The sequence below is a fragment of the Phyllobates terribilis genome, unplaced genomic scaffold (assembly GCF_046119375.1).
Source record: "Phyllobates terribilis strain yellow unplaced genomic scaffold, ASM4611937v1 Scaffold_1__5_contigs__length_1240528914, whole genome shotgun sequence".
NCBI classification, from domain to species: Eukaryota; Metazoa; Chordata; class Amphibia; order Anura; family Dendrobatidae; genus Phyllobates; species Phyllobates terribilis.
In genome coordinates, this window is record NW_027362761.1 from 864,218,800 (window position 1) to 864,234,588 (window position 15,789).

At 47.6% G+C, this 15,789-nt stretch overlaps 1 protein-coding gene across 1 annotated transcript in view; it reads left to right on the plus strand.

Annotated features, from left to right (window-relative positions):
• NFKB1 (nuclear factor kappa B subunit 1) overlaps positions 1-15,789 on the plus strand; it is a 176,668-nt gene that overhangs the window by 149,946 nt on the left and 10,933 nt on the right. Inside the window, exons 18-21 of the mRNA XM_073639153.1 lie at positions 576-745; positions 1,458-1,560; positions 2,063-2,187; positions 9,062-9,128. Of these exons, the coding sequence (XP_073495254.1) occupies positions 576-745; positions 1,458-1,560; positions 2,063-2,187; positions 9,062-9,128 (465 nt within the window). The remainder of the gene's footprint in view (positions 1-575; positions 746-1,457; positions 1,561-2,062; positions 2,188-9,061; positions 9,129-15,789) is intronic.

Sequence of the window (15,789 nt, forward strand, 5' to 3'; positions counted from 1 at the left end):
TGAAGCCAAGTTGCATGTTTATGGAGGAGTCACAAAAAGAACTATCAGCGTTTATCTTTAGTATAAGGTACAGCCAGAGGCCATGATTCCAACGATGTGTCACTTACTGGGCTGCATGCTGTAGTTTTAATACAATTACTGTTTTATCAGCAGATGATCACTGGAGGACTAGTAAACCTGCTGCCATGTAGTCCTCCATATTCATGAAATCTGTATAACCCTGTCTCCACCACTGATTGGCAGCTTTGTGTACTCTGTGCATAGGCAGAAAGCTGCCAATCAGTATTGTGGGCGGGGTTATACAGAGCTCAGCATTCAGAGAACAGGTAGATCTGCAGCAGATAAAATAGTGATTATCAAAACTGCAGCAAGCAGCCCAGTAAGTGATACATCACTGGAATGAGGGTCTCTACCCCTGTATCACGCTGCTCTCAGTGGGATAGAAATAACCTGCCGACAAATTCCCTTTAGTAGATTGAAGCAGAGATGGTATGCTTTACATATTTAGAATAAACACGTGTAAAAGCTTTTTCTAAAAATTAGGAGAACTATAAGAATTGTGTGTTTGAATGCAGGATTGAATGCAATTCATGAAGCAGTTATCACAAACAGCATGCCCTGCCTTAGACTGATGATCTCCGCAATGGCCGATGTAAATGCACAGGAGCAAAAGTCTGGAAGAAGCCCTCTCCACCTGGCTGTAGAACAAGACAACATCTCCCTGGCGGGCTGTCTTCTCCTTGAGGTGAGTGTTATTTACAGTATCTCCCAATTGTTATGTTTGGTGTTAAAGCCACGGAATATTGAAGACTCCTATCATTCCAACGCATTATCAAGCCATAAAAAGTGGACCTGAAAGTAAAGTCTATTATTGAAGGAAAAAAGTACATTTGTCAGTCAGCTCTGCTATGCATGAAAAAGAGAAGAAAAAAATATAACTGAAAAAAAAGCACCGACGGTCCGAATCGCTATTTACACTCTTGCCCCTTCACAAAAAAAATAAAAAGGTCGATTCTATAAAAATAATTTCTATGGAAAGGGGTGCACAATTTAAAATGGTTTTTAGCAATCTGTTGTAGTACTATTTTTCTTTACATCTCCCCACACCCTCTAATAGCCACAAAATAAAAATATATATCAAAAATGCTATAAAATGAATCTTGTGGAAAAAAAAAAAAAGAGGCAAAAATTCATTGAATATCTCAAGCATTTTTGACCCAGTCCTAGTTTTGAATTATAACTACTGACATAACATACTGACCAAATACTGAACGTGGCCTTAAACCGTGTTGATTATGATGTGTGTATGGAGGTTTGTAGGCTTTTAGTTTCCTCACAAACCATATTTGTGCTAATGGATCAGTGCATAAGTGAAGTAGATGAATTAGCCAGTTAGAACGACTATAGATACAAGCCTCGTAATGACCAATTAGATTTCATATTCAATATCTTAACAGGGAGACGCTTGTGTGGATAGTACAACGTATGATGGAAATACCCCTCTCCACATAGCAGCTGGGAAAGGCTCCACCAAACTGACTGCCCTCCTGAAAGCAGCAGGTACGTCCATTTGGAGGGTTTTTTTATGGCCAATTGTTCTGTCATGGTTGTCTGTACTGTCAGAGTTCTGTGCCTAATGGGCCCCAGTGATGAAGTTACAGCAGTGCCATCACTATATAGAAGCCACCAAAATCAACCAAGAGGTGATGTAAAGTTTGATAAAAATGTCTAAAGACATACCAAATGTATCATCCATAAGGAACCACCTGGATGAATCTGGCGATTTCTTTTTTTATATATTTTTTTAGATTGTTTCTATATTGGCAAGGATTAGTGATGCGATCGCATGTTTTGTGGTGTTTTGATTGCTTTTTGTTTAATTTTTTTCTCCAAAAATCTATTTTATAGGACGCCAGAAAAATTGCATATACATATGTTTAAAAGTGTGAAATTCATGGTTTGCGAGCAAAGAAAAAAATAAAAAAATGCTGATAAAGTATGTGAAGAAACAAAGAGGACAAAATATTCACTTTCATAGTGCTTAAATGTTATTATTTTTCAGGTGCTGATTCTTTCATTGAAAATTTTGAACCCCTTTACGTTCCTGGGAACACAGAGGATGACAATGACGTGGATGAAGGAATTGTCCCTGGTACAAAGCCACTAGACATGGCCATTAGTGATGAGGTAAGCAACGGATGTCTTTAGCTGCGTTCATTCTAAAACATTTATACTACACTTCTATTAATTATCCTGTATCCTAGCCACCATAACTATTATTTATTTATTTTACTCACATACAGTATATAGTGCGATTAATTTCCACGGCACTTTACCGGTGTCATATTCACGGTCCCCATTGGGGCTCACAGTCTAAATATATTATACAAATGTTGGTTACGGTTTACCAGAGAGCAGTCCAAGACGGTAATGGACGATGGTGTTCAATCACATCACAGGAGAATAGAGCCAAAACAACCATGTAGATTGATAAGGAACTCAACAAGAAATAACTGGAAATTGAGACAGTTACTAAATCATTGCATAAACCTGCAGAGGGGGGATATAGTAAAGAAAAACTGATAGGAAACCCATCTTCCATCAAACCCATGAGTGACATTCAATGCATAATACACATGATTGGCTTCAGCTTGGAGTTCACAAATCTACATTGACTAACAAAAAGGGTAACAATGTTTTGAACCTTTGACTTTCAGGCTCCATATCTCCCCATCCCCTACGACTTTGAACGTGAGACTACCATCATTTTATAGACAATCATCTTGGCTATCTCATACATAAATTTGACTTGTAACTGTTTAGCATATGATTAGTTATGCAGATTCTTGTCATGCCACTGCATTGTTACTGATTTGCTCCTGGTGTTGGAAAAATCTTTTTCTTCCTGTATACTACAAATCACAACCTGTTCTCATTCCCTAATGGCTCAGTGTGTTATTAGGTTGATTCCCAAGCAAAAGGTCACTGGTTCAAATTGAGGAGCAGCCATGAGAAGATCTCAAGAAAAGAGAAACCGCATCATCCAGTTCATAGATAGCGGTCGGTCAGCAAAAAAAATTGACAAACTGCATCATGTGAGTGCCATGATAGTTGGAAGAATACAAAATGAAGTCTGTCCATCCATTCAGAAGCCAAGAGGTGGATGACCTGGCACAATATTGGAGTCAACGAGTTGGCACATCACAAGGTCTATTAGTTTTGCCGCAACAAACACGGCAGTGGACATGGCTTGTATATTTCGTAATAGTGAGGTTCCAGACATCCATGCAAGCACCACGTGACACGAGTCTGGAATGGTGGCCCGAAAAAAGGTGAAGAAGCCTCGACTTCGATATTGTCATAAGAAGCGTCAGCTCGAGTTTGCAAAAAAGTACAAATAGTGGACAGAAGAAGATTGGAAACGGGTGATTTGGAGCAATGAGACAAAAGTCAGTAGACTAGGCTCTGAGGAGTTCAAATGGGTCTGGAAGACACAAGGGAAAAGGGGGCTAACAGATCGAGAAATTGAAGGAACTGTCAAGTTCGGTGGAGGAAGCCTGATGATATAGGGTTGTTTCACCTGCAATGGTGTTGGATATTTGACCAGGATCAATGGTGGTCTCAATGCTGAGCTATATGTGAGTGCCCTACAAGACGAGTTACTTCATACGCGATTACTGTGGGTAAGAAAAAGACAGCATGGTGTTTCAGCAGGACAACGACCTGAAGTATACATTAACATAGTAACATAGTTTGTAAAGCCGAATAAAGACTTGCGTCCATCAAGTTCGACCTGTTAGTTCTGTAATTGCTAAAGTTGATCCAGAGGAGGGCAAAAATCCCAAATGATTTGGCCAATCTTTACCTGAGGAAAAATTCCCTCCCGACTCTGAAACCAGCAGTCAGAATAAATCCCTGTATCAACCTACTATTTTATTTTATTTTTAAGTATACGCTGAAATCTGCCTGGTATCTAGAAATGCATCCAGTCCCCGCTTGAACTGGTTTAGTGAATCCGACATTACCGTCTCCTCACTCAGTGAATTCCATATTCTCACTGCTCTTACCGTAAAGAACCCCTTCCTATGCTGGTGCTGGAACCTTTTCTCTTCCAGTCTTAGTGAATGCCCTCTTGTTACCGTAATATTCCTCCTTTTGAACAAATCCCTGGCATGGTCTCTATACTGTCCCCTAACATATTTGTACACATTTATTATGTCCCCCCTCAACCTTCTCTTTTCCAGGCTGAATAGTCCTAGTTTTGCCAACCTCTCTGGGTATTGCAGTCCCTCCATTCCCTTTATTAATTTTGTTGCCCTCCTTTGTACCTTTTCAAGCTCATTTATATCCTTTCTATATATTGGGGCCCATAACTGAGCACAGTATTCCAAGTGTGGTCTGACCAGTGCTTTGTACAGTGGAAGAACAATGTTCTCATCCTTTGCAGCTATACCTCTTCTGATACATCCCATTACCCTGTTTGCCCTTACAGCAGCGGCCTGACTTTGGGCACTCCAATTTAGTTTGCTATCAATCAAGATGCCCAAGTCCTTCTCCATCTCTGAATTCCCCAATGATTTCCCATTCAGTGAGTACTGGTGACTTCCATTTTTCCTTCCCATATGTATGACCTTACATTTCTCCTCGTTAAACCTCATTTGCCATTTAATGCTCCACCTACCCAGCTTATCCAAATCCCTCTGTAGGTCTGCACTGTCCTCTTTTGTATTAATTGTTTTACATAACTTTGTGTCATCTGCAAATATTGATATTTTACTAAAGATATTAAATAACATTGGGCCTAGTACAGACCCCTGTGGTACCCCACTAGTGACGCTTACCCAATCTGAGTATATTCCATTTATAACCACCCTCTGCCTTCTATCCTTTAGCCAGTTAGCTACCCACTTGCAGACATTTTCCCCCAGCCCCATCATTCTCATTTTATATACCAACCTATTATGTGGCACGCTATCGAACGCTTTTGAGAAGTCGAGATACACGACATCCACTGGTTCCCCCTGATCTAGTCGAGAGCTAACCTCCTCGTAGAAGTCAATCAGGTTTGTTTGGCAGGAGCGATTCCTCATGAATCCATGTTGGTTTGGGGTTAAAAGATTATTAGCATCAAGATGCTCCGTAATTGCCTCTTTAATGAAGCTTTCAAAAATTTTGCCCACAACGGACGTCAGACTCACCGGCCGATAGTTTCCGGCGTCACTTTTCGCTCCCTTTTTGAATATTGGCACTACATTCGCCTGTCGCCAATCAAGTGGCACAGACCCCGTCTCAACAGAGTCCTTAAATATAAGATATAACGGTCTGTCTATCACATTACTTAGTTCCCTTAGTACCCGTGGGTGTATGCCATCAGGTCCTGGTGATTTGTTTATTTTAATGTTACTGAGGCGTTTCTGTACCCCACCTTGGGTTAGATTTGTCATACTTAGTGGAGGATTAAGTTTGTCACTTCTCATTTCTCCTGTTAGTTCGATTTCCTTTGTGAAAGTTGTCGAAAAAAAATTATTTAATAGATTAGCTTTATCCTCATCTTTCTCTATGATTTTGCCTTCCTCACTTTTTATCGGTCCAATATTATCCGATTTAATCCTTTTACTATTTATATACGTAAAGAACAGTTTGGGATTTGATCTACTTTCCCTAGCAATACGTCTCTCTGTTTCCTCCTTTGCTATTTTTATTTGTTTTTTGCAGGTTCTCGTTTTTTCCTTGTAACACATTAGTGCCTCCTTACTGTTTTCCTGTTTTAATCTCATGAATGCCTCTTTTTTGCTATTTAACGCCCCTTTTACGTTCTTGTTCAACCATATTGGTTTCCTCTTATTTCTGGCCCTTTTATTCCCATACGGTATATACCTCTCGCACTGAGTATTCAGAATTCTTTTGAAGGTTTCCCATTTACTATTCGTATTCCTTTGATTAAGAACTTTGTCCCAGTCAATAAGTTGAAGGCTTTCTTTCAGCTGATCAAACTTCGCCCTCCTAAAGTTTAATGTTTTTGTTGTTCCCTTATTGATAACCCTACTGAAGGGCATTTTGAAGTCGATAATATTATGGTCGCTATTACCTAGGTGCCCCCTATCTGTACCTCAGTTATTCTATCAGGCCTATTAGTCAATATTAAGTCCAACACGGCCTTCCCTCTCGTTGGTTCCTGCACTAGTTGGGAGAGATAATTATCCTTAATATTTGTCAAGAACCTTTTTCCTTTCTGAGATCTACAGGTTTCTGTTTCCCAGTCAATATCCGGGTAGTTGAAATCCCCCATTACAATCACTTCATTATGTTTTACTACTTTGTCTATTTGTCCTAATAGCAGATTCTCATTCTCCTCTGTTATATTTGGTGGCTTATAGCAGACCCCCAGTAATATTTTATTATTATTTTTTGCCCCCTCTATCTCTACCCACATGGACTCGACCCCCTCTTCTCCCTCTCCTATATCTTCCCTTAGTCTGGGTTTTAGACATGACTTTACATATAAGCAGACTCCTCCGCCTTTCCCCTGTTTCCGGTCCCTTCTAAATAAACTATAATCTAATAAATTTACCGCCCAGTCGTAGCTATCGTCTAGCCAAGTCTCTGTTATACCTACGATGTCCTACCTCTCCTCCGATATAAGCGCCTGCAGCTCATCCGCCTTATTGGTCAGGCTTCTTGCGTTAGTCAGCATGCAAGATAAAACTTTGGGGTTATTTAGCATCCTATTCTTCTCTAACGATCTAACTGTACTATCCCCACCCCCCTCTCCACCCTCATTATATTTACTTCTCCCCGTCCCCCTTGCTTGCCTCACATCCCACCTATGTCCTTGGTTCCCCCCCCCCGCCTAGTTTAAAAACTCCTCCAACCTATTAGCCATCTTCTTCCCCAGCACCGCTGCACCCTTCCCATTGAGGTGCAGCCCGTCCCTACGGTAGAGCCTGTAGCCGACCGCGAAGTCGGCCCAGTTCTCCATGAACCCAAACCCTTCTGCCTTGCACCAACTCTTTAGCCACTTATTCACCTCCCTAACCTCCTGTTGGCGCTCCTGTGTGGCTCACGGGATTGGTAGTATTTCTGAGAAAACTACCTTGGAGGTCCTTGCCCTAAGCTTCCTACCTAGGTCCCTGAAATCATTTTTAAGGACCCTCCATCTACCACTCACTTTGTCATTGGTGCCGATGTGGACCATGACCGCTGGGTCTTCACCAGCCCCACCCAGTAACCTGTCAACCCGATCCGCGATGTGCCGGACTCTAGCGCCAGGGAGGCAGCACACCGTTCGGCGATCCCGGTCTTTGTGACAGATTGCCCTGTCTGTCCCCCTAATAATAGAGTCACCCACTACCAGAACCTGTCTTGCCTGCCCTACACTTCCCCCCTCCCCCGGCGGTCAGAGGATCTGTCGTGCTCCAATAATGCCGGTTCTGAGCCAGTCTTCCTATACTTCTTCCCTCTATCCCTCCAAACTGTTATCCAGCTCCCTGCCTGTTCAGCCTGCACTTCCCCTCTATGCTCCACCCCCAGTATTGACCCATTGAGTGTCTGCTCGGTGAGCAGCAAACTCCGTTCCATGTTGTCGATGCTCCTCAGTACCGCTATCTGAGCACTTAGATCCAGAATTTGGGCTTCCAAGTGCACGATATGCTCACATCTCTCGCAGCAGTATGGATCCTCGCTCGGGTGCTCACGGAATGCATACATTGCGCAAGATGTACACTGCACAGCTCCGGCCAACATGGACGTCATTCTAAATATGGGGATACAGTCAGTATATATATACAAGTACAAAACACAATTATTTATATATAGGTGTATGGACGGGGATCAATTAGGGATGTGCAAGTGTATCAATTAGATATCGGCGCGGGATCAGTTAAGTATGGATGGGGGATCAATTAAGTATCAAGTATGGACGGGGGAATCAGCTAAGTAGGTCAGGTGGATTAATTAAGTAAAAAGTAAAGCAAAGAAAGAATGAAATACAGTCAGCAATTCAGTCCTAAGTCCTCCCTTCCAAACTCCCTGAATCCAAAGTCACTGAAAAACAAGTCACACACTTACTTTCGTTCGCACTTACGCTCCGGACACACGCAGCTCGTACACACTCGCAAACTAAGAGATTTAAAGAGTTGTTTTTTTTTGTTTTTTTTTTCCTTTTCCAGCAATGTACCCTTCACCTCAATGCACTTCCAAAGGACTTGATGCCCAACCAGCTGCCCCTTATAAACCCTTAATTATGACCCCTTCCCCTTAATTAACCCCTTGTGAGTAAATCTACACCTCAGGATTTTAGTGCAATGTAGTTAACCCTTAAATACACAGGTAGTAAACTAAGAAACTAAAACTGTAGTGAGAAAATAGATTTTAAAAAGCCCAATAACTCTAAACAGGTAGAAAAGCACTCAGCAGGTCACAATGCAGCACTCACCGCAATTCACACAGGTATTTTCTGCAGGATTCCCAATACCTCTTCACTGAAAAACAAGTCACACACTTACTTTCGTTCGCACTTACGCTCCGGACACACGCAGCTCGTTCACACTCGCAAACTAAGAGATTTAAAGAGTTTTTTTTTTTTTTTTTTTCCTTTTCCAGCAATGTACCCTTCACCTCAATGCACTTCCAAAGGGAGATTGGGGAAGAAATGGTTCAGTGACAATGAAGTAGAGGTACTGGATTCACCCCCACAGTCCCCAGACCTGAACCCAATCAAACACTTGTGGGTAGAGTTGAAGAAAAAACTGTATGCACCAACTTTGGAAATGTGTAGAAGAGACCTGGGATCAGATTTCAGGCGAGACATGTTTGAATCTGATCGAGAACATGCGCATAAGGATTCAAGCAATGTTGAAAGCCAAAGGTGGATTTACAAAATACCAAATTTATGCATGAGATAGCCAAGATGATTGTTTATAAAATGATGGTAGCCTCACGTTCGAAGCAGTAGGGGATGGTGAGATATGTAGCCTGAAAGACAAAAGTTCAAAACATTGTTACCCTTTTGCTCATCAGTGTAAGTAATACTTTTAATTTTTTATTTATATTCATCTCACAGGTGTTTGAAATACTAAATGGAAAACCATATATATCAACAGTATCTTCTGAAGACATATATTTACAAGGTATGTATCTACAAATGCTCATGCAGTTGTCCATGCAAATCTGTCAGAGCATGGACTGGCGGTGGCTCTGCTGACCCAAGCATGACAGCTTCATATATCTCTACTAGCTATTGAACCCGTTCTACGCCCCGGTGGCGAGCATTTTTATTGGTATATGGTCTCCCATGTGCTGCCCCCACCATCCTATCCTAGTATGCATGGCACCCCTCATCCCTATCCTGGTATGCATGACACCCCATCCCTCATCCTCGTATGCATGGTACCCCTCATCCTCAATCCTCCTCAATCCTGGTATGCATGGTACCCCATCCCTCATCCCTATCCTGGTATGCATGCCACCCCATCCCTCATCCTGGTATGCATGGTACCCCTCATCCCAATTCTGTTATGTATGGCCTCCTCATCCCAGAAACCTGGTATGCATGGCACCGTCATCCCCAATCCTGGTATGCATGGCACCCTCATCCCCAATCCTAGTATGCATAGCTCCCTCATCCCCAATCCTGGTATGCATGGCTCCCTCAACCCCAATCCTGGTATGCATGGCACTCCTTCATCCCCCAATCCTGGTATGCATGGCACTCCTTCATCCCCCAATCCTGGTATGCATGGCACCCCTCATCCCTATTCTAGTATGCATAGCTCCCTCATCTCCAATCCTGGTATGCATGGCTCCCTCAACCCCAATCCTGGTATGCATGGCACTCCTTCATCCCCCAATCCTGGTATGCATGGCACCCCTCATCCCTATTCTAGTATGCATGGCACCCCTCATCCCTATCCTGGTATGCATGGCACTCCTTCATCCCCCAATCCTGGTATGCATGGCACCCCTCATCCCTATTCTGGTATGCATGGCACCCCTCATCCCCATTGCTGGTATGCATGGCACCCCTCATCCCCATTGCTGGTATGCATGGCACCCCTCATCCCCATTGCTGGTATGCATGGCACCCCTCATCCCCATTGCTGGTATGCATGGCACCCCTCATCCCCATTGCTGGTATGCATGGCACCCCTCATCCCCATTGCTGGTATGCATGGTCCCCTCACCCCCCAATCCTGATATGCGTGGCAACCCTCACCCCCCAATCCTGGTATGCGTGGCCCCCCCTCACCCCCCAATCCTGGTATGCGTGGCCCCCCCTCACCCCCCAATCCTGGTATGCGTGGCCCCCCTCAACCCTCAATCCTGGTATGCGTGGCCCCCCTCAACCCTCAAATCCTGGTATGCGTGGCCCCCCTCAACCCTCAAATCCTGGTATGCGTGGCCCCCCTCAACCCTCAAATGCTGGTATGCGTGGCCCCCCTCAACCCTCAAATGCTGGTATGCGTGGCCCCCCTCAACCCTCAAATGCTGGTATGCGTGGCCCCCCTCAACCCTCAAATGCTGGTATGCGTGGCCCCCCTCAACCCTCAAATGCTGGTATGCGTGGCCCCCCTCAACCCTCAAATCCTGGTATGCGTGGCCCCCCTCAACCCTCAAATCCTGGTATGCGTGGCCCCCCTCAATCCTCAAATCCTGGTATGCGTGGCCCCCCTCAACCCTCAAATCCTGGTATGCGTGGCCCCCCTCAATCCTGGTATGCGTGGCCCCCCTCAACCCTCAAATCCTGGTATGCGTGGCCCCCCTCAATCCTGGTATGCGTGGCCCCCCTCAACCCCCAATCCTGGTATGCGTGGCCCCCCTCAACCCTGGTATGCGTGGCCCCCCTCAACCCTGGTATGCGTGGCCCCCCTCAACCCTGGTATGCGTGGCCCCCCTCAATCCTGGTATGCGTGGCCCCCCTCAACCCTCAAATGCTGGTATGCGTGGCCCCCCTCAACCCTCAAATCCTGGTATGCGTGGCCCCCCTCAATCCTCAAATCCTGGTATGCGTGGCCCCCCTCAATCCTCAAATCCTGGTATGCGTGGCCCCCCTCAATCCTGGTATGCGTGGCCCCCCTCAATCCTGGTATGCGTGGCCCCCCTCAATCCTGGTATGCGTGGCCCCCCTCAACCCTCAATTCTGGTATGCGTGGCCCCCCTCAACCCTCAATCCTGGTATGCGTGGCCCCCCCTCACCCCCCAATCCTGGTATGCGTGGCCCCCCTCAACCCCCAATCCTGGTATGCGTGGCACTCCTTCATCCCCCAATCCTGGTATGCATGGCACCCCTCATCCCTATTCTAGTATGCATAGCTCCCTCATCCCCAATCCTGGTATGCATGGCTCCCTCAACCCCAATCCTGGTATGCATGGCACTCCTTCATCCCCCAATCCTGGTATGCATGGCACCCCTCATCCCTATTCTAGTATGCATGGCACCCCTCATCCCTATCCTGGTATGCATGGCACCCCTCATCCCTATCCTGGTATGCATGGCACTCCTTCATCCCCCAATCCTGGTATGCATGGCACCCCTCATCCCTATTCTGGTATGCATGGCACCCCTCATCCCCATTGCTGGTATGCATGGCACCCCTCATCCCCATTGCTGGTATGCATGGCACCCCTCATCCCCATTGCTGGTATGCATGGTCCCCTCACCCCCCAATCCTGATATGCGTGGCAACCCTCACCCCCCAATCCTGATATGCGTGGCCCCCCTCACCCCCCAATCCTGATATGCGTGGCCCCCCCTCACCCCCCAATCCTGGTATGCGTGGCCCCCCCTCACCCCCCAATCCTGGTATGCGTGGCCCCCCCTCACCCCCCAATCCTGGTATGCGTGGCCCCCCTCAACCCCCAATCCTGGTATGCGTGGCCCCCCTCAACCCTGGTATGCGTGGCCCCCCTCAACCCTGGTATGCGTGGCCCCCCTCAACCCTGGTATGCGTGGCCCCCCTCAATCCTGGTATGCGTGGCCCCCCTCAACCCTCAAATGCTGGTATGCGTGGCCTCCCTCAACCCTCAAATCCTGGTATGCGTGGCCCCCCTCAACCCTCAAATGCTGGTATGCGTGGCCCCCCTCAACCCTCAAATGCTGGTATGCGTGGCCCCCCTCAACCCTCAAATGCTGGTATGCGTGGCCCCCCTCAACCCTCAAATGCTGGTATGCGTGGCCCCCCTCAACCCTCAAATGCTGGTATGCGTGGCCCCCCTCAACCCTCAAATCCTGGTATGCGTGGCCCCCCTCAATCCTCAAATCCTGGTATGCGTGGCCCCCCTCAACCCTCAAATCCTGGTATGCGTGGCCCCCCTCAATCCTGGTATGCGTGGCCCCCCTCAACCCTGGTATGCGTGGCCCCCCTCAACCCTCAAATCCTGGTATGCGTGGCCCCCCTCAATCCTCAAATCCTGGTATGCGTGGCCCCCCTCAATCCTCAAATCCTGGTATGCGTGGCCCCCCTCAATCCTGGTATGCGTGGCCCCCCTCAATCCTGGTATGCGTGGCCCCCCTCAACCCTCAATCCTGGTATGCGTGGCCCCCCCTCAACCCTCAATCCTGGTATGCGTGGCCCCCCCTCAACCCTCAATCCTGGTATGCGTGGCCCCCCCTCACCCCCCAATCCTGGTATGCGTGGCCCCCCCTCACCCCCCAATCCTGGTATGCGTGGCCCCCCTCAACCCCCAATCCTGGTATGCATGGCACTCCTTCATCCCCCAATCCTGGTATGCATGGCACCCCTCATCCCTATTCTAGTATGCATAGCTCCCTCATCCCCAATCCTGGTATGCATGGCACTCCTTCATCCCCCAATCCTGGTATGCATGGCACCCCTCATCCCTATTCTAGTATGCATGGCACCCCTCATCCCTATCCTGGTATGCATGGCACTCCTTCATCCCCCAATCCTGGTATGCATGGCACCCCTCATCCCTATTCTGGTATGCATGGCACCCCTCATCCCCATTGCTGGTATGCATGGCACCCCTCATCCCCATTGCTGGTATGCATGGCACCCCTCATCCCCATTGCTGGTATGCATGGCACCCCTCATCCCCATTGCTGGTATGCATGGCACCCCTCATCCCCATTGCTGGTATGCATGGCACCCCTCATCCCCATTGCTGGTATGCATGGCACCCCTCATCCCCATTGCTGGTATGCATGGTCCCCTCACCCCCCAATCCTGATATGCGTGGCAACCCTCACCCCCCAATCCTGATATGCGTGGCCCCCCTCACCCCCCAATCCTGATATGCGTGGCCCCCCCTCACCCCCCAATCCTGGTATGCGTGGCCCCCCCTCACCCCCCAATCCTGGTATGCGTGGCCCCCCCTCACCCCCCAATCCTGGTATGCGTGGCCCCCCTCAACCCCCAATCCTGGTATGCGTGGCCCCCCTCAACCCTGGTATGCGTGGCCCCCCTCAACCCTCAACCCTCAAATGCTGGTATGCGTGGCCTCCCTCAACCCTCAAATCCTGGTATGCGTGGCCTCCCTCAACCCTCAAATCCTGGTATGCGTGGCCCCCCTCAACCCTCAAATCCTGGTATGCGTGGCCCCCCTCAACCCTCAAATCCTGGTATGCGTGGCCCCCCTCAACCCTCAAATCCTGGTATGCGTGGCCCCCCTCAACCCTCAAATGCTGGTATGCGTGGCCCCCCTCAACCCTCAAATCCTGGTATGCGTGGCCCCCCTCAACCCTCAAATCCTGGTATGCGTGGCCCCCCTCAATCCTGGTATGCGTGGCCCCCCTCAACCCTCAATCCTGGTATGCGTGGCCCCCCTCAACCCTCAATCCTGGTATGCGTGGCCCCCCACAATCCTCAAATCCTGGTATGCGTGGCCCCCCTCAATCCTGGTATGCGTGGCCCCCCTCAATCCTGGTATGCGTGGCCCCCCTCAATCCTGGTATGCGTGGCCCCCCTCAACCCTCAATCCTGGTATGCGTGGCCCCCCTCAACCCTCAATCCTGGTATGCGTGGCCCCCCTCAACCCTCAATCCTGGTATGCGTGGCCCCCCTCAACCCTCAATCCTGGTATGCGTGTCCCCCCTCAACCCTCAATCCTGGTATGCGTGGCCCCCCTCACCCCCCAATCCTGGTATGCGTAACCCCCCCCTCACCCCCCAATTCTGGTATGCGTGACCCCCCCCTCACCCCCCAATTCTGGTATGCGTGACCCCCCCTCATCCCCCAATCCTGGTATGCGTGGCCCCCCCTCATCCCCCAATCCTGGTATGCGTGACCCCCCTCACCCCCAATTCTGGTATGCGTGGCACCCCTCATCCCCCAATCCTGGTATGTATGGCACCCCTCATCCTTTTCACGCTGCACACATACAAAAAAATAAACACTTATACTCACGTTTCTTCAATGTGCTCCAGCGCTGCTGTGTACTGTGACACCGCAGTGCGGTGCCGAAGTACGCGCATGTCCATACCGCGCTGTCCGGGGCCATTTTGCTGAAGACACACTACAAATGTGTCTCCAGTAAAATGGCGCCTGATAGCGCTATGCAAATGCGCCGATTCCGACGCCTCACTCCTGCCCCGGTCTCCGGCGAAGAGAGGCGCCGCGGCAACGCTCCTCCCGGTCAGGTAAGTATGGCGCCGGAGATCGCGGTATGCGTTCAGTGTCTACTCATACCGTGATCTCCGGCGCCATACACACTCCTCTTACCTGTAACGGCTTAATGCGTTCTTCTGTCTGGAGCCAGACTGCGCAGGCGTGTTGTGCTTGCACAGTCTATAAAGGCTTCAGACAGAGACACGCATCACCAGTTATATTATAGATGATGCTGTCTCACTTGGGTCAGGAGAGCGCCGGCCAGTTCTGGCATTGCGTTCCGAAATTGGACCAATTGCATGAGCCTTACCAGTGTTGTGACGTAGAACACTATAATTCATAGGCCAATGACCACTAATCAAGTGAGAGTGTAGTAACGTCTGGCTGCAGACTCACTAGATTACTACTATAGAACAATAAAAATTGTTTACAATACAGTTACAATTAGTAGCTTACCATTTATGTGGCCTCCGTTTAAATCCTTACACTAAAATAAAATTTGCTTCCACCGTGGATCATTTGTCTGATGTTATAAACCCACGGTTTCCTTCCATATTTTTCATTTATATGACAAATATGTTAACTTCTGCCATCCGGTCAGATTCTTGTTGTTATTCTCTGATGGGATAGGCAGATGCCTTCTTACAATTAGATCATGGCAGAGATTACTATAGGTACCTGTTAGATAATACTTCCTGCTAGCATGTCACAAGGACAAGTTCTGTCCTAGGTGCTCTTTATTCAGTTTACATCCAAAAGCACATGTCCACCTCAAACCTGAAAATGCAGAATAAACTACAGTTGAAGAGGAGTATTATAAATAAATCCTAAGAATATGGAGATTCAGCTAGAGTTAAAGAAGAACACTAGAAATTTATAGTTTGATGGTGTTGTAAAGTGCATTGTAGAAATATTAAGCATTATTTTCTATGCACACAGAATGATTAGCAATAGATAGTTCTGTGTGCCGAGACAGTCATTGATCTCGCCAGAATAGTTCCTGTTTATACAGAATGATGACCTCCCGAGAACAATTAATTTTACGTCAGCATAAAAATCATTTCACCTGACCTTTACGGTCGTTCGTCGGGTGGTTGTCAGCCAGTTTACCCTGCCCGATTACTGAGAAACAAACATTCCTAGGAACACTAGTTCACAATAATCAGTAAAATTCAGCAAAAAGAGTTCCGAATTTTCCGGAGTATAAGATAACTGGGTCTATAAG